The sequence below is a fragment of the Neopsephotus bourkii genome, unplaced genomic scaffold (genome assembly GCF_033783945.1).
Source record: "Neopsephotus bourkii isolate Nb327-2 ecotype Australia unplaced genomic scaffold, CSIRO-AGI_Nbou_v1 NB_245, whole genome shotgun sequence".
Lineage (NCBI taxonomy): Eukaryota > Metazoa > Chordata > Aves > Psittaciformes > Psittacidae > Neopsephotus > Neopsephotus bourkii.
The window spans coordinates 1730077-1754540 of NW_026900755.1; the positions used below are offsets into that span (position 1 = coordinate 1730077).

The 24464-nt window shown below is 43.0% G+C and overlaps 1 protein-coding gene across 1 annotated transcript in view; it reads right to left on the bottom strand.

Moving 5' to 3' along the window:
• WTIP (WT1 interacting protein) overlaps nucleotides 1–24464 on the bottom strand; it is an 82234-nt gene that overhangs the window by 37163 nt on the left and 20607 nt on the right. The window contains exon 2 of the mRNA XM_061345925.1: nucleotides 13163–13264. Within this exon, the coding sequence (XP_061201909.1) occupies nucleotides 13163–13264 (102 nt within the window). The remainder of the gene's footprint in view (nucleotides 1–13162; nucleotides 13265–24464) is intronic.

Genomic DNA, 24464 nt, shown 5'->3' on the forward strand with positions numbered 1-24464 from the left:
GTGCTGTGTCATCTCTGTGTGCAACACCAAATTCTCTTCATCATCATCATCTGGATGCCACAGTACTTCTGAGATATTTCTAGCTGCTGGCCACTTTACTTGAACCAACTTTATGCAATGTGGCCTGAAAAAAGAACTGTTGTAACAACAGGGATGATCTGCTACTAGAATCTAACCAGGCCAATAAAAAAAAAAATTACATCTATTAAAAAACAAAGCTTAGAAAACATGATCTCTGGCTCTCACCTACTTGCCTTCTTAAGAGTTTAAGTACATGATTTCCAACCTCATTTCCCCAAGCATATACATTCTCCTTTGCCAAATAACTTGTGGAAACAGTAAAACAAGTCCTGGTGGCTGTATATTCCTCAGGGTTTCTTCCTCTAGGACAGCAAGTGGTCTCCAGGCTTTTTCAATCTTGCTCCCCTACCAGTAAAAAATGTTTGAGCATACACCCCCAATACAGGTATATTTGCTTATAAATTATAAACGCCTCCACTTTGCAGACTGCTGCTCTAGAGACCACTGGACTGTTAATACTGACACACAAATTGTTTCCATAGGTCTGCATTTACACTGCTGTGGTTCCTAGGGTCAGTAATCCACTGACTCACTCAAGTAAGTTATTTGCATTATTTCCAGGAAAAATTTTGCAGGGAATGCAGTTGGAAGAGGAACAGTGTAGAGTACCCAGGCAGCCTGCTGAGTTAAGTGACTGAGGTTCTATGACTATGTCCAATTTAATGTTAGGAAATACCACACTTGTGTTTTAAAACATGCTGATAAGACAGCCACTGAGACACAGCAGTCAGTAATAAAAAATGATTGCTAAATCCATTCCTGCTTTTAAATACTCATTGAATCAGATGCCTTTCACTCTGCACAGGTACAATTAAAAGCACTGGCATATATCAGCAGCTCTATTCTGCATGTGCGCTGGCACTATGGGTCACCCACGCTAGTCGGTCAACAGTGCTCTCAGAAGCCAGCAGCCACTACTGATTTTATTTCTTGTTACAAGACATACTTTAAAGATTCCTTACTCACTTCCTTGATTATTTCTTGCCTAACTTATCATTCACTTTTTTTTTGCTACTATTCCAAATACGCTGCAAGCTCACAGGAGCGCAGCAAAGAGAGTCAAGACCTGATGGTTCTAGGCAAGAAAAATCAGCTCAAGGCCTAGGGGAGAACGAAGCAAGCCTAAGGATATGGACACAGCAGGGAGCACTGCTGGAAGAAGACTCCCTGCCAGTGGAAAGCAAGGCTGGTGGCCAGAAGGATCAGGCAGGAGATGGCAGCACCAGGGACTGACCAGCTGAGTCACGGGGGGGAGATGCAGTAACACCAGAGAAGGAAGTGAGGATGAGGTTACATGGGACACTGAAGAGGAAAGGGAATGAATATGGGGGGGCTGGGTTTGCATATATTAATGCAAAAGGAGCACACAAAGCAGCGAGGGAACCTCTCACTAAGCACCCAATGCCTCTGTACCACCCTGTGATGAACAGGCCGGAGGAAAGGAAGGGTATCCATGCAACTGGAAAACTTGCAAGTGCACCCCTAATACCACAAAGCAGCAAGCACTCACAGGGGACTCTGGGAACGACTTTGCAAGGCCCCAGTAACCTCACAAACAACTGAGTTTACCATGGCGTTTGAACCCCATCTTGGAGGCCAGGCCTGTCAGCAGCCTCTCCTGAACCTTCCTGTTCCGAAGCACTCTTCCCAGACTGCTCGACATGATGGGAGTGCTTGCAAAACCACTCACCAGAAAGATGCTTCAAGAGCGTTAAGCCACACTTAGGTGCCTCCAGCAGGCTTCCACACCTCTCTAGTCACGTCTGATGCACAAACTGAAACTTAAGTGCAAACACACTGACCTACATCTTCATGTGCCACTTGGCTCTGTCCAACGGAGACAGAGACTGGAACACTGCATCATTTCAGCTTGCAGGGTGGTTGTTTCATCACCCAGGAACAGCAAGGCTGTGGGTGAAATGCTTAAGTACCTGAGCCAACACTACCTCAAACAATGGTAGGAGGTTATTCTGGCCCAGAACCACAGGATGCAGACCTGTTTCCTCAAGTACTAAAAGCCCCCGAGGAGTGACAGGACCTAGTGCCCAGCAAATGCTCAAAGCTGTTCCCTGAGGAAACCCTCCTGACTCCTTCCATGCCCTAAGCATGTTTGAGGCAAGCAAGGAACACAGGACTACACCCAAGGTTATTACACTCCCACTTTCTCCACCACTTAAAAAAAGTAATTCTCATTAATTTACTTCAGCGTTGAGGCAGGAGAGCAGGTGAGCTCTCATGACAGGGTGGATCACCAAGAGAAGGCGACTGCTTAAGGGACAGCATAGGGCACCTGCCTATTCTCTACCAGCCCCAGTCAGAGTGCTTTCATCCTCTGCAGCCCAGCGTGGGTTTCCAGGCATGCACCGACACTACAGAGTATCGCTTCACCCCTGCTGGCTGCCAACGCGCTGCCGGTGCTCAATCAGATACTGGTCCTGAGAACTGCCAAATGGAGTCAATAATCCTATAAATGGAGGGAGTACTGAATACAGACTGGATGCTGGCCATAAGGAGGCCATGGGGGGGGGGGTTGCTTCAGGTTTGTTTTTAGAAAGTATTTACAGTACCTAATTTGAGACTGTGGGATTGAGTTTGCAAGCATGAAGATTTCCTATTTTTGTCAGTTCAGTGCAGGGCACCCATATACAGGTTTCATGCTGGTAAAATACTAGGAGTTGCTCAACAAAACCATGAAATATTTCCTTACTATTTCTGGCAAGGTGTTCATAATCAAAGCTATATTGCAAAACTACCTGCTTTAATACAAGTACAGGGAGCAGGCTCACCTAGGGCAAACTACACCATTCATGTCAGTGTGATGGGAGCAGGCTCCTGCTGCCCAGCTAAGAGCTCATGCTACTTTCCACAAAGTCAAGAATACTTTGACACTACCTGAAATGCAATTTGGCCATTGGTGATGATAAATCTAAAAAGTCCCGGTAGAACTACTGGTCAAAGGCAGGATTTTCAGGAAATGAGATATTTATTGGAAGGGGGAAAAAACACTTTCTGGCCAAGTCAAATTTACTGAGTTTCTTCCTGTGCTGTGTTTTGAAGGAGAGAGGCAGAGAAGAGTGGCTGGGAACAAAGGTCTCCCTTAACCTAGGTTAAAACCAAGCTAAAATTTCCTGAGAAGTCCAAGGCCAGGAAAACATCCAGTGCTGGTAAATAACTTTTGAAAGTGACGTATAGAAGTCCATTTACCAGAACCAAGCTGGTCACTCAATAACAGTAAGTTTACAAGCAAGCAAAACATTCCACTCATGTCAAATACCAGGGGTCACCAAAGCACTTTCCTTGGTGCTCAAGGACAGCCCACTGCAGCTATAATCAGCCAATCCTCCTGAGTCCCATCATTTAAACGAGAAAAGATTTATGGTTGTTTATGTAGGCTTCATGCCAAGCCTGTTTCTCTGATAAGCTTCTCTGGTGCATTTGTCTCTCACATCCGATTTAGAGTCCTCCAAATACTGGAGACAGCATTCCTCGGATACTTAAAATAAATTAAAAACACAACTTTGGGCTTGGAAAGAGGAATGGGAACGTTATTCACGTGGCTCAGGCACTAGGGGCTCTGGGGAGTGGTGCTGGGAAAGTAGTCTTCTAAAATCTTGCATTAGCCTATGTATTTAATGATATATGAACCTCAAACCAGTCCTCCATAAACTGTAAATATGCATTATTTGACCAAGTAATTATTTTCAGTAGCATGCTGCAGCAGCTGTATGGCTTGGCTGCCAGACACTGCAAGTGCTTCCTCCAGCAAATGCATCTATTGTGATCTAACAATAATTATTTAATAATTTATAATATTCTCCCTTCAATACTTCAACCTCAGGCTCTCAAAAATTTAAAAATGCTGATGAAATCAGCACAGTGTCACCCACATGAGGTAGGTGAGACGAATCATCTCCACATGGGTGAGTGATCGGCCCAAGATGAGAAGGAAGCCCATAGCAAGCGGAATAAACCCCCGTCCTCTGCCTTACAGGCTGATTTTGTGACCACCAGCCTATCAACCCTCTCAATCAAGAACCTTTTTCTCTGTTGTTTGCCAGTACCCTATATCAGAAGAAAGCCTGAAAGACAGAACACTGAAGTTTGCTACCACCACTAATCTTATAAATGTGAAAACAAACTGAAGAAAAAATATTCTTTAATTTTGTTTTGTACATGGTAAGATTCTTATGGGAAACACCTTTTCTAGACCTGCAACAAGTAAATGCATCCTAAAGGTGAAGAGTGGCAGTGGATATCTTTGATCTGGAAAATTAATTTGTAAGTAAAACTCAAGCTGCTTTCTGGTGTGGAACATCAATGAGTTTTCAGGCTATACTGACATTCTTCCTTGAAATAAGCAGTAAACAAGAATTACTAAGCATGAGTTAATAACCTAGCCTAGATGGGAGGCATGGATGAGATGCAAAGCAAAAGAATTGTTTTGTTAGTGCATGAGAATGAAGGTAACAGAAGCAGCAAAAACAGTTTTCCGCTTCACACCATCAAATCTTCCAGCATGCCAGGAAAACAGTGGTGGCCCACAGACCACAGCTTGGGTTGGTACAGAGCAGTAATGGTGAGAGGCACACATCCAAAGGAATGGACAAAGGAAAGATGGAGATTCAGGATTCAGTCAAATGATATGAAAGTATCCCGGTGAAACATGTTTAGATGAGAGGCTAAATGAATGAAAGCAGAGGATTGGAACTAGATGATCTTAAGGTCCTTTCCAACCCCAACTATATTATGATTCTATGATTGTATGTTTGAGTACATGGACAGGTATATCTGAGAGGACCAAATTTACAGAGGAAAGCAGTGGAAAATAAATTATTAGTTGGTTGTAATAGGAAGGAGTGATTTATTAAATGATGGACGAAACTGGTTAACTGGCACATGTGGAGACAGAGTTGAGTTACTGTTGAAGAAGTGATGATGATCTTTATTAAATAAGAAATTATTTCAGAGAGCTATGGCATTCTGGGATCTAGTGTTCAGATGACTAAAGGATCAAGCACATCATTAAAGGACATTAAAGGACATTTGCACGTTGCAAAATACATAGGGACAACATATAGCGGAAATTTAAGATTATTGAAATTACAGGAAGCCAACTGTGTGTTTCATTCCTTTTCTCCTTCACTTTCTTCTTGCCACCTGTTTTCCCCCTTTAGTTTTAGGCAATACTTAAAAATTACAGAACCGGGGAATAGGAAACAGAAACATCTGTTGATAATGTCAGTGACTTGCCTGTGCTCTGTTCTGGATTATCTGGATTTCTTCTCCTTTGAGAGATGAACTCAAGAGCAGCCCAGGGGAATCTTCTCTTTTGGATAAACTGAGATGTGTTCCAAGAAAACATTTTGAACTGGGGCAGAAGAAGGGGAGGCAAGAAAGAGGAGAAAAAAAGAGTAGAATGGAAAGACAAAAAAAAGGTGCAAGAGATGTGGCTTTCAGACTAAGACAATCGAGACCTGCAGATAATAGATGCTGACAAGGAAACAGGGCAATTTTAGCAAATCTCATTACACTAAACAATAGGTGGCATTCCAAACATACAAAACTATGCAAGGAAGTGATTAGGTTCTCTGTGGCTTTTACAGAGAAATAAAAAACACAGGAAAACCTTGTTAATTAGGGTGTGTGTGTGTGGGGGGGGGGGGTGTTTGTTTGGTTTGGGTTTTTTTTTTTTATTTATTTTATGTGTTTTCCAACCCCTGTCAGTGATTGGCTCTGCACTATGAATACTAAAATATTCTGGAAGGAATACATCTATGGTCATCAATCAACACAGAGGAAAGTTTCCATCATTACTTGCCAGGCAGACCCCTCCAATTAAAATAACCATCAAAAGCCACAGATTTCATGCTGGAATAATTAATAGCAGAATGCAATTACCACTTTTCAAGAACAAAAAAAGACAAACCACCAGCCAACTATTGATCACATGCTCTCTAATAATCAGAAATAAGGAAATGGAAATACTTCCTGTTTCTCTGTCAGCTAGCTACCTATCTACACCACCTTTCCCTGGGGATCAGCCTCCAGATCTACCAAAGCTAAAACCAAGCTAAAAGCAGCCTTCAGAGAAGACTGCCCCAACCAAAAAGAAACTTTATGCATATGCACCTTCAAGCATCTGAAATGTCCCCGTGGAATTAAGGCCCAGAACTGGGCCAATCAGATAATCCACCCTCAAAAACCAGGTTCTCTCCTCAAGCTGAATTAACTGAAAGTGGTCACAGAATTGAAAACCTTTAATTGTAACATCTATTAGTATCATCTGTAGAAGGTGCACAGTCAATGGACTGGATGATTTATCTGAAGTCAAGCGCACTGATTAGTGTCCCACTGGACCAGAGCTAGCTGGGACAACAGACAGCAATGCAGAGAAACTACTACATACCTCCTAAAATACAAAATCCAACCAAATACATTCTAAAAAAAAAAAAAAAGAGAGAGTTTCCTGTCAGTCCCATCTCAAACATTTCTGATTACCCTTTTCCCATCCCATCCTTTTTTGTTTTTGTTTTTTTTTTTTTTAAAGCCTGGAATATTATCAGACTAACCATAAACCAAGATAAAGGAAACATTTTTCTACCAATCGGTACCCGAAGGTACTTGGTGTCTTACATGGGCTGCTATCCAAGTTGGACTTTCAATTATCAAAAGACACGATTACATTCTTTTGCCGAGACTCATTCATGTTTCAGCCTTGCACAAGGTGAACTCAAATCATCTGAAGCCTGCTGTCATCTCTACCTTCCAACTGACTGATTCTTTCTAAAGCCAGCACCTCCCTTTCCGTGAGCTCTGCACTAATGGGTTTGTCTGGGACTGCAGCTGCAGACATACCTGAAATAGCTTTAGCTATCTGTCTTGATAGGTGTTAAAAAGGGAAGTGCAGGACTAAGCACAGGCTGTAAACTTATCCTGATGATGCAGAATGGCTCAGGCAAAATTCTGCAGTCCTGCAGCAGCGCTGCAAGTTATCTCCATTACACATCTACACAAACAGCAGCCTTAGCAGAATGTACAGAAAATCTTTCAGTCCTTTTTTCCTAACAAAACTCCATTTCTTTTTAAGCGCTTGCCTTTTCCTGTGAATCACACCTCAAAGTAACTGCCCATAAGCAGTGCGCATCAGGACCTACTGCCAGCTCCAGTTATGGTTGGAAACCACCAAACACTCAGGTGGCCATGAATTCAATTCAAATGGAGGGTGTGAGCTTGGGATGAGTAACAACCACAGTTATGTAAGGTGAGGGCATCCAGCTCTCACGCTCCAGGCCATGGGGTCAGGGAGGAATGTTCCCACATGCACAGCACTGAATCACCTGCCGGCTTGTCCTCCCCTGAGCACCAGAGCCAATGGCTCTGGCAGGATTAGACCAAAAATCCCAAAATTCCAGTCTGCTCCAGTCCGAGAGCATGTGGTTAGAAAACAGCAGGGAAAAGCGTGCAAGAACATTAGCTACCTAGCACTTTCACTGCGCAGCAATGTACCCCTTGTGGCAATACTCATTAGCTCCTTTCCCTGAAGTGTTCTCACTGTGTTTCCCTGGTGCTCAGAATAGCTGCATGAAGTGGTGGCCCTCAGATGAACAGATACCAAACCTACACCTGCGTCAGCTAAAAGTCAGCCATGAGGTACTGAAAAGTTAAAAGCCACTGACACACACACAAGTTATCTGCACCTCTGTGATTATCAACTCTAGTATTGGTGGACATACAGTGTAGAGCTCACACATTTGACACTGAGCTTTGTTTTATTATATGTGAAAATCACATCCACAGACAATTTAATGCTACAAAGCAAGTACTGGCAGTGTGCAGTTTGGACGCAGTGACTCATGCCAGACTTATAAATATGCTGTGGGGACAGAACAAACGTGAATTAAAAATGAACCTTCCATTGGGAACTGGGGTATTTTAAAAACTCACTGACTGTGGATAAATATACACTGAAGGGACACAGCTCCCTTAAGATGTTCTATGCCTTATTGCCACCAAGAGCAAACAACAGGGTTCAACCCAGGGCAGTAAATACGCAAAAGACCATTTCCAGTGTCACAAGGAACTTCTCCCTACAAGTCCGGACATGAGCAACCTTCTATGAAGAGACTTCTACATACAGTAGCACTGAGTGGCCTCAGTCAGAAGGAAGCTGTTGTCTCCAAGAAAAAGTAGGTTGGGTCCACAACCATGAACCAATTCCACTTTCACACCAGTTGGAGGGCGTGGGCTAGTTCAGAACTGCTCATTATACCTTCAGGGTAACGATATGTACTGCTACAGCTGTCCCACACTGGCCTTTTCAAACAGCAGTGCTATCAGCCCTCGCTGTGATCCTTCTCCTAGAGTATCATATTGTAGCAATGAGCTTGTGAAGCCTGAACAAAGGCTGGTGTTGAAGCAGCAGCCATGCCAGTAATCAGCTGAACTGCAATACCTTTACAAGCTGTCACTTAAACTGCTGTATGAAAACCCCATCAGTGCTCCAGTCTGATCAATAGCTATCAGGTAAGAAATAAGCTATATATCTTTGGGACTACATGTTTTGCTTAATGCTTCTGATTGATTTGTGGTGATTTCCTGTGCCTTAAAACCATCAACAAAAGTGCAAATTAAAGATGAATGCTTTGCTCAAACATTTGCCATCGTGTAAGAGCAGAAAATGTTCCTTGTTTTTACAGTCAAATACGTCTCAGCTTTGAGAGTACAGAAGCTTGAAACACTTAGCTCTTCAAAGCTCATTCCCTGCCCATTTCCTACAGCCTCAGAGTAACAAATAGTAAACTGATATTCCTCATTGTAAAGATGTATCTTACTGTAGTTTCTACAATCACTGCTACTGGATTCAAATTTTCAGCCTGAAGAGATTCTGGGGATGGCATTAGGGTCTGCAAACTGGAGGCACATGGTAAGTTACCTTCTGTAATGACTATCAAATAGACCCCATTAATTCCTGCAACTGATCAGCTACACTTATAGCACACAAGCAATCTGGCATTACTGCAGTTAATTTTCAAGAAATCTTGTTATGCTCTGAAATACTTCCAAGAGGAATTAGATGATGAGCTTTTCAGGCAGATATCAGCTTTTATCTTCCATAAGCAAAATTTGCAACTGAACTCCTGCCAAAACTAAAATTTTACACTTAACAGAAGGGATAGTGTATGTTGCTGCCTGAATTAATCTCTGTTATTTAAGATTCAGCAAATGATTACACATGAGCAATATAACATATTTAAGCACATGTTTATGTGTTTTGCTGAATCAAGAAGTTCCACTGATGGAAGGCTTATAGAAGATTTGAATCTACATTTTAAAACCACCCTAACAAGCTTCATTTGCTTTCTGTAAGAGACTGTGAATAAAGATCTGCATTGAACTACTTGATCCTAGGAAACCAGACTGCTTTGGCTTTTACATTACCTGAAGAGAATTATCAGGCCTCTGAAAAAAAAAAAAAAGCTATCTGAGGAGTATGGCTTTTTGCAGAAGGCAAGAGGGGTTTACACAGAGATGTAATAAAAAAGTAACTGACAGAGCAAAGTTCTAAAATGGTGTTATGGGAGCAAGGCTCAACTATCCAAAGCCCACTGAACACATTACAGAGCCAGAAATGCAGCACATAAAAATATGCCTGCTAGGTCATTTACTTTTCCTTTCCATTCTGACCTCAGCTCACTGGCAAGATTTCGGGTTTTTTTAAGGACATCCTGTGCAACTCTGAATTAATGTATTACTGAGTTTTATCCCGAAGTTCTCAGAACTTAGGAAGACAATTAAGAGATTTACCATCTGAGCATTTACAAAAACATCTAAAGGGGACAGAAGTCTCCTGATTATTTACTGTACTTCTGGAGCATTTCCTCATCTTTCTTCATTCATGTTTCAAGAGCTAACCATCACCACTGCAGATGAATCCATCCTTTGCATCTTCACACTTATACGCTAGCAAGGCTGGAGTCTTCACAGAAGTGCCTGCATCTGTGAGTGTATTTTAGGTTAACTCTTAACTACAAGCAACACAAACTCTCCAGCAATGGTGGGAGTTGAAAAGGACAGCACTGGGGCAAGTGCTACATGCTCCCCAGAAAGTGAAGGATGGCCCATTCTGCCACACACTGCCCTTTTCAACCAGGGCACCCTGACAGATGGCACTTGGCACTGAAACCAAAGTTAGAGAAGTGCCTAAGAAGGGATTCTGACTCAGGCAAAATTTCCTATTGAGAGTCTCTTCCCACTTCTCTACGTAACTGCACTTGTCTTTGCTGAGTTGAAAATTCTCACTTCTGAGTGCTGAAATGAGGCCCTTGGAAGCTCCATCACTCATTATCACATTTCAGCATGAGTGGTCTCCAAACCACAACTTTTCCCAAGGATCTGAAATACATTTTTAATTTTGCTGGTTACATATTTGGCCCTTACCTAAATCAGACGTCTTCACGTACAGAATTTTTCCTCTTCAGCTACTGCCTTTTACTTTCTAGATCTGTTATATTGAAAGTAAGGCCGATAACTGATGAAGGACAGTTTGGATCCCTTTTGTTACTTGGGAAATAAAGAAAGGCAAGCTCGCACTCTTACTCTGTCTCAGATTTCTAAGTTGTACTGGGTTAAGCGTGGCAAGGTGTTGATAAGAGCGGCTTTGGTGGGGACCTGGTGTCCAGACGGGGTCAACCCACCATGTGCGTAAGAACTACTGTATAGGCACCTATTTAGGCAGAGAGTACTAACATCCTTCTCTACTCTCCTGCCGAAGGCTCAAAGGCGCATTAGTGTGTGTGCTGTGACCTCCTGCCTAACAAAGGTCATTAATGATCACCCAGTTACCTATGTATTGAATCTAAAAGCTTAGCTCAACTTAAAACCCTTTCCTGAGGGATATTTTGTCTTAATTTGAAAATAACGAAGAACAGAGAATCTACCACTTCTTTTGCTTTTTCATTCCAGCAGTTAATCCTCCTCAAAAACTGTCTTTGATTTCCTATTTGACTTGTGCAAATTCAGCCTCTCATGTTTGCGACTAATACACGAGACCACTTTCTAATGCTGCTTAATGGTAAAAGTATTGACGAGCTCTGGCCACATGTCCCTCCCATAATTTGCCCATACACAGGCTCTCACAATTAGCTTGTCTCCTCCCTTTTAATATGCTATGTAACTCTGCCACATTAGCAACACACCCCCCATTTCAATGCCTAACATAAGAAAGTCCCCACACATTCCCCTTTCAATGGGATTGTACCAGAGGTTGCAGGCAGAAGGAAATCCAAGCCCTCACTTATGAAACATCCTGGTGGATGACAGCCGGGCCCTCCAGCCCACAAGCAGTACAGCGAGAAGCTTGGAAGACCAACCTGGAACACCATTTCCTTGTGTGTGTATGTGACTCATGGGAAGTGCCGTGAATCATGAAATTCCACTGGCATCATGAGGTGGGCAAAACTATGCTCCCAACAGACATGTCTCAAGTTGCCCCGTGGTAGATGTACACTGGCCACACACACCTTGCTAGAACAGTCAGAAGAGCTTGTTGTCCTTTTTAATAATGAAGTCGGGTTTGTATTTTGTTGTTAAAATACATTCCTTGGCCCTTACGCATTCTTCTGAGGAACAGAGTGACCTGTGTACAGATCTCTGTCGTAGCAAGCTTGTATCCTGATTACTTAAATAAAACACATCTGCCCCAGAGAAGAGCTGGAATTTACCCATACAATTAGGTTAGGTTAATGTTGGCAATGAGTGGATAGATATTATCTGATACCGTATTTTGTAATCCTCTGCTAAACAGGATGCTGTTCACTCTGGGAGCCAACAAAATAGCTGCTCTTTCACTGTCAGACTTGAGCAAAGTCAAGAGCGATCCCTGAAGGTTTCAGATGAATTTACTCTAGAACTTGCTAGTGCTCCAGAGTCATTTATAAAGGTCGTTAAATTCTGTGTTCAGGTTACAGGTTTCTTTAATATTTATCTGTACAAATCTCAGGAGAAAAGACAACATTTCTCCTTTCACAAGTCAACTTTACAATGGTCTTTTCATTATCAACTTACTTGGTTCTATGCCAATAATCTTTTACTCTTTTTCTAATCCTTAATTAATCCTTTTTATAAACAATGTACACTTGGCATATTCTACTCAGAGTAAATCTTTTTCTGTCTATATGCATCGCAACAACATCTTCAACATCCAGGCAAATACTTTCAGAAATTAGGTACCTAAATAAATGGGTGGACGTATCAAGAAAAATTACCTGACTCATGAGAACTGAGCTCTCATGCTTCCCTTGAATCTGTGTGAATTTGTGAGCTCTCAGCAGCTACAGACAATACACTGAGGAAGCTTACAACTTAAATTCACAATGCTTGATCGAAGGCAAACGCTTCAGAAAGTGCTGCCCTGAATTTTCCAAGTCCTGTTTTCCCTGAGAAAACCATGACTTCCCCAGATCACATACGGAATAGATCACTTTCAGATGCATTCAGGTTTGAAGAGAAACCTAAAAGGGTCCCAAGAACAGCAAAGAGCAACTAGCGATAAACCCGCAAGTTTTCTCCTGCAAAATGAAATAGCTTAAACTATTTCAACATGCAGTTTCTATTTGTTTTTACCACATTCAAATGTAAGAAAACAATTTTGAGCACTAGGTATACACAGAAATGACAAATATATGTGCTTGGCTAGGGTTAAATTTGGGAATAGGAAGTGAGGGAAAATACAGTTTTGGCTGCATAAGTTTTACTGTTTTTCGGTAAAAATGATAAATGCACATTACAGTTCTGTAAACACAAGTGATCTAAGTATGTAGTGCTTATAATGGCCAGGTTGAAGCCGTTTTGTAAATGCAGGCCTTAAACCAACCAAATACTGTTTTTCTGGGCTGTTGCTTAGGAAAATGCCATTGAACATTTACAGGTGGCAAATAAAAAACAGCTTCTGAAGCTGGAATCTTGTGTGGGAATTTTGCCTCAAGAGCAGGCAAGATGAGGTTTCACTCTGCATACTTGCTGCTAAAGGAATATATATTAGAAAATAAAGCCACTTAATAAGGCTATGGTAGATCTGACTTACCACAAGAGCAGCATGTGAAGCAGTTGGTATGATATAGGTTACCCATTGCTTGGCAAGCCTGGCTCGCTCCATACACACCTTTTCCACACTTTATACAAATACCTATAAAGGAAAAAGAATGACAGTTAGAATCCTCCACTGCTCCAGGCCATTGGTTCATATCACTCATGATACCCCCACCATCAGACCCTAAATCAATGGGATCCCCACCCTGAACAGATTCAAGTACCTCAGACAGCTGCAGATGGCTTTAATGAAACTGACGCATGGAAATTAACCCAAAATAAGAGGGAGGGAAACCTCTGCTGGTGTTTCCATCCATGAAGGCTGAGGCTGGCTAAAGAGAGAAATCCAAAGGAGGCAGGTGTAACAAGAGGGGGCAGAAAAAAACACACACTCTCCAGAAATAACTCCATTTGCCCAAGAAATTATTTCACCTCCACATCTAGGTGCTCAATCTCATTACATTCAATAATCACTAATAATACAACAATCCGGTTCAAACCCAAAAGACTTCTCTTTGCCCCTATCCAGCAAGGCAACACCAAGAGCACTGGTCCATGTTGAAAGCCATGCAGCACCAGAAAAATGGGCCTGTCAGTCACGTTGAGAATTGTTTAACTCTCCACAGTTACATTAGATAGGAGTATCTAACCACATAAACATAACCTGGCGCCTTACAAAACAGAAGAGCAAGGCTTCTATCTTTCTACGGGAAAAAATACTGGCTGGCAGTTTTGCTTCAGTGGGGTCAGAAATTCACCTTTGCTGCCCAAACCTGTTCTTGATGATGCTGGGGATGACTCTCATGAAGCCTGCATCAGACCAAAGTGCGAAGAAGCAGAGCAGCACTCGTAAAGTCGGTGGTTACCTCCAAACACAGCCGGCTAATAGGAAAGGTCATGATTTCAATAATGTCTCTGGAAGAGGGTCTTAGGAGTGGTTATTTGTCCCATTTTAAAAAGCTTTTTCCTCATAGTTGCAGCTTTAAGTCTTTTGCCCATGCATTTATTTCTATCTATACATAACCTTCCTAAAGTCAAACCAGGGCAAGCAGGTAACTAAAAAGTCACTGCTTCTGTATCCTCGTGAAGAGGAAATGGAATGCTGGAGGAGAATCATGTCCTTCTGTCACATAATCAGGACTACTGATTGTAAATTCTTCCGAGATGCCCATTGGCCTCTATTTGACCACAGCAGGACAGTACATCCCAAGACAAGACTGTGTGACTTTTCTAAAATAGCACCACAGAAAATAAAAAATGAGATTTTGCCTCACACAACTCTATAATGATCCATGTGCTTGAGGGTCTCTTTCTACAAACACACTCATGAGCTTAGCATTAACCATTAGCATCAGCAAGATGGCTAATACACTTTCAGAGTCTAGAAACTTGAGAATTACAAAATTTGGCTTTAATAATCCAAAATTCTCCCCTGCTGTGCTGTGAACATTTATACAGACACACACAGAGAAAATACAAATGCAACCTCTTTGGGGGTAAATTAGCATATTATGAAGCGGTAGAAATTTTAATAGCAGAAAAAACAGAGTTAAGCTAACAAAGCATTTGGTGCCTTCATTCAGTTTCTATGGGTTTTGCTTTTTTTTTTCACTACCAGCATACAAACTGGCATAAGCAGTACATTAGTACTCTCTGCCTGAAACAGTTCCTATGCAGTAGTTCTTATATACAATTATACAGTGGATTGACCATGACCAGACACTCCCAGAGCAGCTCTGATCAGTCTCCTCCTCAACTGGACAGGGGAGAGAAAATATAGCAAAAGGTTTGTGGGTCAAGGTAAGGGCAGGGAGAGGTCACTCACCAATTACCACCATGGGCAAAACAGACTCCAGTTTGGGAAATTAGTTTAATCTATTACCAATCAAAACAGATTAGAGTGATGAGAAATAAAATCAGATCTTAAAAACACCTTTCCTTCACCCCTCCCTTCTTCCCGAGGTTAACTTCACTCCCAAACTCTCCACCTTCTCCCTGCCTCCGGCACTGCAGGGGGATGTAGAATGGGGGTTGCAGTCAATTCATCACATGGTGTCTCTGCTACTCCTTTCTCCTCAGGGGAGGACTCTTCATGCTCTTCCCCTGCTTCAGTGTGGGGTCTCTCCCATGGAAGACAGTTCTCCATGAACTTCTACAACATGAGCCCTTTGCACAGGCTGCAGTTCTTCATGAACAGCTCCAGCGTGGGTCGCCTCCACAGGGTTCAGTCCTTCAGGAACAGACTGCCCCAGCATGGGTCCCCCATGGGGTCACCAGTCCTGATAGCAAACCTGCTCCAGCCTGGGTATCTCCTTCCTCACTCAACTTGGTGTCTGCAGAGCTGTTTCTCTCATATTCTCATTCCTCTCTCTGGGTGCAGTTGTGCAGGTTTTTTTCACCCTTCTTAAATGTGTTATCCCAGAAGAACTACCACCACTGCTGATGAGCTCAGCCTTGGCCAGCAGTGGGTCCATCTCGGAGCTGACTGGTGTTGGCTCTATCAGAATCAGGGGAAGCTTCCAGTGGCTTCTCACTGAAGCCACCCCGTTATCCTTCCCACTACCAAACTAATGCCATATAAACCTAATGCAACACCATTTCTGAAACTGAGCTGTTTCAGTTCAGTGTAGCATTAACGCAGCCACCTGTATGGGCTATGTAGCGTGATCAGTTTAATCAGGATACTGTCAACTTAAAAACATACTGCATTTGAAGAAAAGAATTTCCCTATACTATTAATTCAAATGCGGAAATGAAAGACTTTTCTTTAAATCACAGGTTTCTTGGTGTTTATACCTTTAGCTCCCTCATTTCAGATCACAGAGAGATTAATTAACCTTTCACTCAATTAGCTCAGCACAATGTTGTCGTTTTGGACTGTAAGCATATTTGCCACATGAAACTGTAATTTTGAAAAACAACAACAATCTTAGAATCTTAAACCTGATGTCAGTGTTTCTGTGATGCAGGAACTACAATATTATCAGGCACCAATGTTCCAAGCTAAACCTGCAATACAAATTTGCTGCCAACTAGATCTGTCAGTTCATTCCATATACAGTGCTAAGAAAATGCTGATCCTGAGGGTAGATCAACTCTGATCCAGCAAATGGGAATTTCAGAAAATTTCTTGCCTTATCCAAGGCTGTTATGTCTATTTATTTTTTTGTAACCACAGGTTATGAAAAACATGTGCTATTTGCTGTGAGTTAATGGTTAGCTGCTGCTTAAAGATGGTTATTGATTACTGTAGATACTGTGATCAGAAAAGGTGCCCCATCAGCCAGCAGCTGCAAGAATTACTGCCAGCAGCAGCACAGCATCCATAAACCTGCCCTCTGTCTTACCATGCACCATGAACTCTGCAATGGTCCCTCCTGAACCTGGGAACAAAAGGGGTTGCATGCAGAACAACCATGAGAACATGGGGTTCACATCTGAAACAAGCAATCTGCTACTTCAGTGTCAGCTCTTGATATGAGATTCAGTTCACTCTTGGCAGTAGACAGAAGAAAGCCCCTTTGGAGCGCCCTGCTTATCTCCACCCTTTTTCCCAGTCTTTTCATGCCAAACATGTACCCAGGACTGGCAGCTATTAGTCTGTCCAACTGTGAGGTTATACCAAGAGATCTTATCCTTTCCCATTTACACTTAGTATTACTCAAAGAGCAGCAGAAATCCATAGTTTGTAACTCCCTTCCATCTCTGTCTATAAGCTCACATGCTCAAATCTGCCAGGAACTGCTTTGATAAATGAAATTATTGCCTCATTTCTTTGCCATTGCTCCACTGAACCATCAGAAGCAAAAGAAGGATTTATTGTGAATGTTAAACTTACACTGGGCTCTCCAGCAAGTGATTTGTTAGGAGCAGCTGTCTGTTAACTTATTTTCTCTATTAGACTAGTCATTAACTCCAGGAATGAATGACCACAGAGACGATTAGCATACTAACAAAATGTATGTATAATTCCAAAAGTGTATTTTGGAAAACATATATGCAGCTGTGGTGTGAGTATAGTGTGAGCTCATAACTGCCTAGGAAAAGCACTGATTACATGGCTGCTCTCGTCTGGTTTTCTACCAGTCACAGCCCAAACAGCACACTGCAAGCTTCTGAAAGCCCTGACATAACAGCCACGTCGCTTTTTTTTTTTCCAGATTTAATTCCAAAGCTTGTTAAAGTGTCTATGAAGAATGTTCTGTTACAGAGCAGCATGTCTCATTTCTGACACTTCACTCGACATGACTTCAGATCAACCCTTTCAGCCTCTATATAATTCCTTGCCTCTCCCCAGCACTGCTATTCTAAGCAGCCAACAGTACCTCCATTTTTGTAACACATCAACTACTGCATTTCCAACTAAAGGCATCAGCTCTCCTACAGATCTGGTATCACTCTTTAGCTAGAAAAAGATGTTGCATGTACCCAAAGTTTGAATAAAGATTGGCTGAGCAGGAGCACAGCGTCACAGCATTCCTTCACTGCAGCGAAAAGACATTTGCATCCTCATGCAGTGTTTAACCAAACATGAGAGTAGAGACTGACCAAACTCTGCAGACCATGCAAAAGACCACCACCAAAACAACACTAGCAAGAGAAGAAGCTCCCAGAGATTCCCTGCTGGAATCAGCCGCAGAACACTGCCAGTGCTCCCCGCACATTTAACCAATCCACCTCACTGAGCTTGACCATGTCAGTCAGAACATCATCTCTGGATGCAAGCCAGGCAATTCTCCAGCACTGTACGGCAACACAGTCGTCAGAAGCACGATGCTCTGGGTAACTCATGCATCAACAAGAGCTAATATCAGCACTGGGAGAAAATATGATGGGTATCTTCTGATGTAGTCAGTGATTTTGGTCCAGACCCAAGAGCATGCAATGCACTCTAACAAGTAAAACTATCATCAATAATCCAGAGGGGTTATTAAAGCTATGTGATTTTGTTCAGCCTGCTGTAACATACTGTAACATAGCCTACACATCGGAAGTTCTATTTGAGACCTGTACATCAAATTCTGGGACACTCTTTTGACCATGCCAGTACAATAGCAATATAAAATAATGATGGAGAGACTTTTCTGGCTAATATATAACAACCTTTTGGCTAAGCTTTGTCCTCAGAGATGTGTGGAACTCAGCCTGCGCCTACTGCCATCCTTGCTTAACCTGAAGTCAAGGGTTTAGCACAAATTCAATAAAAAATGTACCACATGGTACCATTGCCTCTCAACTCCAGTACAGAGCAGCTATGGGAGTCAGAAAGAGAATCTGGCTATCTCACTGCTTGACAGCGCACTGCAGCTTAGGGATGAGCTGCAGCTTTGCTATCTTACAGCCACACCGTATCTCCACGATAAGTGCTACATGATGCCTACAGTAGGAAACACCAAACCCTGTCATCAAGAGTTATGGTAAGGCTAAAATTAACAGCTAACACATGGCACAGATGACTCCCTCCATGCCTCTGCAGTTCTGTTCATGCTGCAGTGCTGGAAAAAGGGCTGGTGAACATCAGGCTGGGTGACTGCAAAATCCCCTTTTCTTCTCTTGGACAGGAAAAGACCATCTCTATGTAAGTCCCCAACATGGTTGTTCACACCTGTGCCCCAACCAAAGCACAGGGACAATGAAACGAAAACCTACAGCTGTGAAACATGAAGAGCAAAGGAGGAGGAGAGGCCTTAACCCAGTTCAAGAAATCAAACTGCAGTAACAGGGGCCAGCTACAAGAGCAGGAGTCCTTGGAAGGGCCATGGCCATGGGAGGTGTTCTCCCACATAGGCTGCAGTGCCTGCAGCCAGTGATCACATGCCTGGCCAGGTTTTACCCAGTGTTGCTACTATCTTTAAAGAAATACACTGCTAAGAAGCTGGGTAAACAGTGAAGCATCAGAGCTGCCCATGCCTGGATAGCTGTGCCACTGCTGCAGCAGGACCTGCCCAAGCTGACAGCAGCTACTGTGCAGACATCCTGGACTGTGGCAGCTCGGGTGCCCAGAGCTGACTTCAGAAGAGAAGAATGCTCTCTTCCTTCCAGCAACCCCAGGAGGAGGGATCCTCTGACACACGTCATCTCCCAGGCAGAGCCAGATAGAAGAAACGAGGCACCTGTGCAGGGCAGAGCCTCTACCCAGCAACCAGGCGGCAACAAAGGAGGCGGCTCTTGAAACCCTCCTGGCCCTCACGACCACGGGTGGCTCTGACTGGAGGACTCAGTCACCTGGCAGACATCTAGCAAATGGCTTGAATAGCCAGCAAAAAACTAAATGGAATGTTCAAGTTATAAATAAATAAATACATACATACATAAATAGATAACTATATCCCAGACACACTCAGCATCTTGTGACAGAAACAATGGAGGGACTCGTCTGGCTAAGCTACTGGCACTGCCCTCTGCAGCAGGGGAAGACCAGAAGACACCACAGCTTGAATTAAGGCTGAAAATGACAAACTAAGAAAAGTGGGAAATGCTCAAGTAAACATTTTATGCTCCCTTTCCCATTCACACCTGGCACCGCAACACTCCACAGCCAGGAGGGACCTCACCCTATTCAATAACACCGCTCCCTGCAGCAATCGTGCTGGAGGTTGGGGCATTCTAAACTGGAGGAAGATGGGCTGCAACACCTACCCCAAATCACAGCTTAAGCAAAGCAAGACAAGAAGCAGGCTGTGGACGAAGAAACCTTCTGCTGTCATCACTAAACCTTATTCCTTGAAAAGGTGGTAAAACTCCCACAAATAAACCACTTATAGGACCTTGAGGTATCTACCTGCTGACTTAAAAATATGTCCATCACTTCAGCACCTGCCTCCTACAAGAGACTTTACTCCATGTACAGACTTCGGGCAGAAGGGATGCATGTGTTGAACTTACTCAGAACAACCAAAATTTGAGGTTAATTTATGTTTGGTTACAAACACAGTGAAGTTCACATTCACTGGAAGTTTTGCAGAAGCAAGTTTTAGGTTCTAACTCCAGCTCCTGGAATAACGTTCAATTATCTCCACTCTGTCTATCGCTTAATAAGGCTATGGCTCGTATAGGACGTAACTGCTGGGAGATGTCATGGCCACGAAGGGAGGTGCTGGGATCAATTCCAGGAGTGACAGTGCTGATTCAGGACACAGGAGTTGAGCTCTACCTGCCTAAGGACTGACTTGGTGCTGCCAGCAAGGCTCAGCCTCAACCTATTCCCACTTGCTTTGGTAAATACATGGGCTGCACTGTTTTGTCAGAAACCTTCTTGTAGGGCGAGATGATGGGCAAGAGTTTGGAACACAGAAGGCTGCAGAAACAACTCTAAAACACCACCCTTCCTGACTGTATTTTCACATCTAGGAGCCCAGGGCATGTCTGTGCTGGCAAATTAAGACACAGCAGCTCCAGGTCAATACTGTGAAGCAGGAGATGTCATGGGAGCTAGTATCAGGTCTGATTAGCAGCTGCTGGAAACTGGAAGGCTTTTGTTACCGTTCAAATAGATCCACCTCATCACCCAGCGAAAGCCTGAAACTAGCACAGCGAACACTTACTGCTTCATACAGTATGTGAAATTACTGCTCTGAACCATGAAATTACTGACGCTATCTGCACACAGTTCATTCTGCCTCAGCCGCAGCCGGCATGCCTCTGCATAACTTCCCTTTGTATGGGTCTGACTCTGCCGTGGAGCCTCCTGATGGCACAAGGCTTATCACAGGCCTGTTGTTCTGCGCCGTGTTTTAGTTACACTGACACTTGGTTTACAAATATTCATTCATTTCTCTGCTTCTTGATTTAGCGCATGGCAGTTCCAGGATGATTTATTACATCTCGCTTGGCGCTTATAGAAAGATCTTTTGCTACTGAGGCAATGAACTGGAAGACCAAGTCGTTCTGTGGCTGCTCTATCGTCTGTGGTACTTTGGGGTGCTTTGTCCACAATTCAGAGCTCAGCTGACTGCTCAAGGTTCATGCTCAAGCTGACAGCCACAGCACAAGGGGACTTGCAAATAACATTAGCAACTGAATTACTGACAAAAAGAAAAAAAGGGCGGAAAAAAACACAAAAAGACACACAAGAAAATCCTGCTCCTAGAAGAACCTTGTGATAACGGGGATTAGTAATCAGCTGCAGGGGTAAAGCAGAGCACCACTGGGAATGAATGACTTGGAGGGAAAAAGAGTGTCTGTAAAGGCCTTTCCATGTCCTACTGCCCCTCTGCTGCTGAACATCTGAATGTCTCACTGTTGACATGCATCCTCCTACAGCGCAAAAGGACTGCGTCAACCTAACCTTTCAGCTCAAACTGTACTTAATTTGCCTGGAATTATATGTGATTGCATACATAATTCAGCCTAGTGCAGGAATGTGACATTTCTGGCATGGTGGATGTAGCAATCAGGTGAAAATAGGCTAGGCCAGCAAAAACTTGAGCTTGTATAACTTCTAGCAGCAGAAGATGCATCACCCCATCCAGAGTCATCAGGCAAGCCCAACAGACATACACACATAGGTCATGTAGACAGCAGATGTGAGCAATGCTCCTGCGAGTCTCAGTTTCAATTGAGAATGATCTAATACCAACATCCAAACCTCCCCAGTGCTGCTGAGCAAATTTCTTGTTGTGAAGCTACTGCAGAGCAGCAGGGGCAGTCAGCCCTGCTGTACATGCACACTGAGAAAGAAGACAGACCTTCACACTGAATGGGCAGCAGAAGAAGTGGCAGCTCACAGACAGTGATAGCGAAGATTTCTCAGGGAGAAAAAAAGAAGAAATCAGGTTGCAAATGCACTCACACAAAAACATCTGGGTTTTAATTAACACAGATACTGCAATTTCTACCAATGTTTTAATTTCTGCAAGTTGCACCATTCAAAGATTATCCAAGGTCTGAGATGAGATGCTTGCTCGTGCCATTGTTTTAGACTTATTCTGGCATACTGCAGGTTGAAAAGTGGACATGCTAAGTTTTATTCAAGCTGTTTCCAGTGGCAGGTTTGCAGACAATTTTATTACAGCAAGTAAACAATAAACAAAATACTTAATGCTTGTATTTTCACCACCTTTCATTTGTGCAGATTGATACCACGTATTAGTAATAATCTATTTATCTAGACATAGCAGATTTTCCTATATACACAACAGTACAAAATCAGTGAGCAACTCTACTGTACCAGCCCCCTTTTCCAGCTTTGACTTTCTTAGCTGTCTTTAGCAAACCATTTAGCTTCTCTGTGTCTTGGCTTTTTTCGGTATTCTATGGGAGCCTCTGATACCTGTGTGGTCTTCAGACAAAAAGCCTTCTAGATGACATGGAAAAGACAGAATCAATATAAATGCTTCAGCTTTGTGCAACCAGGTGACAGCAGTGATACTGAAAGCACCAACAATGCAGCCCAAATGCCGTGCTCCACAGCATGTCAGACCTGAAAGCTTTCAACTGCACAGACGTCAAGCTGGAGAGACTTTTCATTATGTTCTCCTGACATTGCACATGAGTCATCACTCTAATATATGGCAGGAAAAGGTCATTTATTACAGCTGCCCTCCCTGACATATTTAAAATGGGTTCATGATTAAACAAGGAGACTAGTCTAAAAGTTTCCAGGTGCACTTCTCCATTTTCTCAGGTAACGGTTCATTTCCAGAACATGCATGACAGTCTGGAAAAGGCATGGCATTAGGTAACCATGTCTGGTTATAAATTCAGCAGCTGCTGCCACAAGCAGTACCAAGCGCTACACGTCCACAGCAGCCCCACATTTCCACTACCCACCCTCCAAAGGTGCTACCAGCACTGGATCACTAGTTCTCACCTGCCTCATGGAGGTTCTTTATCATTTCCAGATGTATAAATAGGTTTGCCTGAACAAAAGCATGCATATATGTAGGTAATATACGAAGATATTTAGAAAGACTGGATTACTTAAAGCTAGAAATTACTTTAAAACCTGTCACTTCAACCATCTGAATGAGGGGGCTTTTTTCTCAGTCACTGCAAGTCAAGTGACTCAAGGATGCTTTGAGAACACGGAGAGGAGGGCTATGCCTTCCTGTAAGGATATCCTTCAGGAATCATAGTCTGGTTTGAGTTAAAAGGAACCTTAAAGCTCGTCCAGTTCATTTTCCTGCCATGAGCAGAGACACCTTCCACTACAGCAGGTTGCTCAAAACCCCGTCCAACCTGGCCTTGAACACTTCAGGGGTTTCTCCCTTTAGCTCATGAAAGATTTTAGTTCTGAAGTACCTAGCCTAGCAAGCCTCACTTTCCCTGCCTCAGCTGCAGCAAAAAGCCCTGTTTCTGCAGCTGCAAGGCTCAGTCCAGAGAAGTGCTCAGGGCTTGTGCAAACAGCCACACTCCTCTATCCTGTAACACAGAAAACCCTCAGACTAACAAAAGCTTGTCCTGATCTAGCAAGCTGAAAACCCTTAGGACAACGGTCAAATACAGCACTAACAACATGTAAACAGGATATTCAAATTTTGCCTCCTCAACCTCCACAAAACAGTAACAGCAAATGCTATATATACATATATAGGCTCATGTACTTCTTATGGATCCAACTGGAGGGGAAGGTAAGAGTTAGAAAATCAACACACTGCCAATTTCCATAGCAAAATAAGGCAGGCAAGTGGTGATTGTTTCAGACTTCAGATTCCTGTCTGCACTGATTCTTACAGGAGGAAAGGACCATGAAAGGAGCTCCATTTTCAGTGACTTGCTTTTTAGGGCAGCTGTGGCCAGCCAGCACCACTCAGACCTGTAGGAGTAGACAGATCTTATTTTTCTCAATACCAAAGCAACCCTTCCAATGAGATGGGCAGTAGTACTGCAGTAGATGTGCTCCAATGACTGAATAAATCCGCCTTTACAACTCTTGGTACTGTACAGAAGATGCTACACAGTGTAAACTACTGATGGTTAACTTCGTATTAGCAGGTCTTCTGCTAGGTCAGGTATCGTATGTTTGGACTGATTTGACTTTTTGCTGGATCAGGTAACAGTTTGCTCTCAGCAGCTGGCGTGAACTCCAGGGTACGTGGTCTGTCTGGCTAATATGACAAATGTGAACACACACTTGACCTTTGTCCAACTGGTATCAAGGAATGATCCAGAAATGCATGAATATCACACTTGGGACCATCCGTCTCCCCTGCTTTGTCTCTGTCTCACTTATCTTGACACAAAGTGGGTATAAAAGGCTGGAAAATTCGAAAAAGAAAAAAAAGAGTAGAGCTAGTTTTCTCAGATGAAGACAGTGGGAAACAGGTATGGTCACAGCACTCAATAAGTAGCATGTG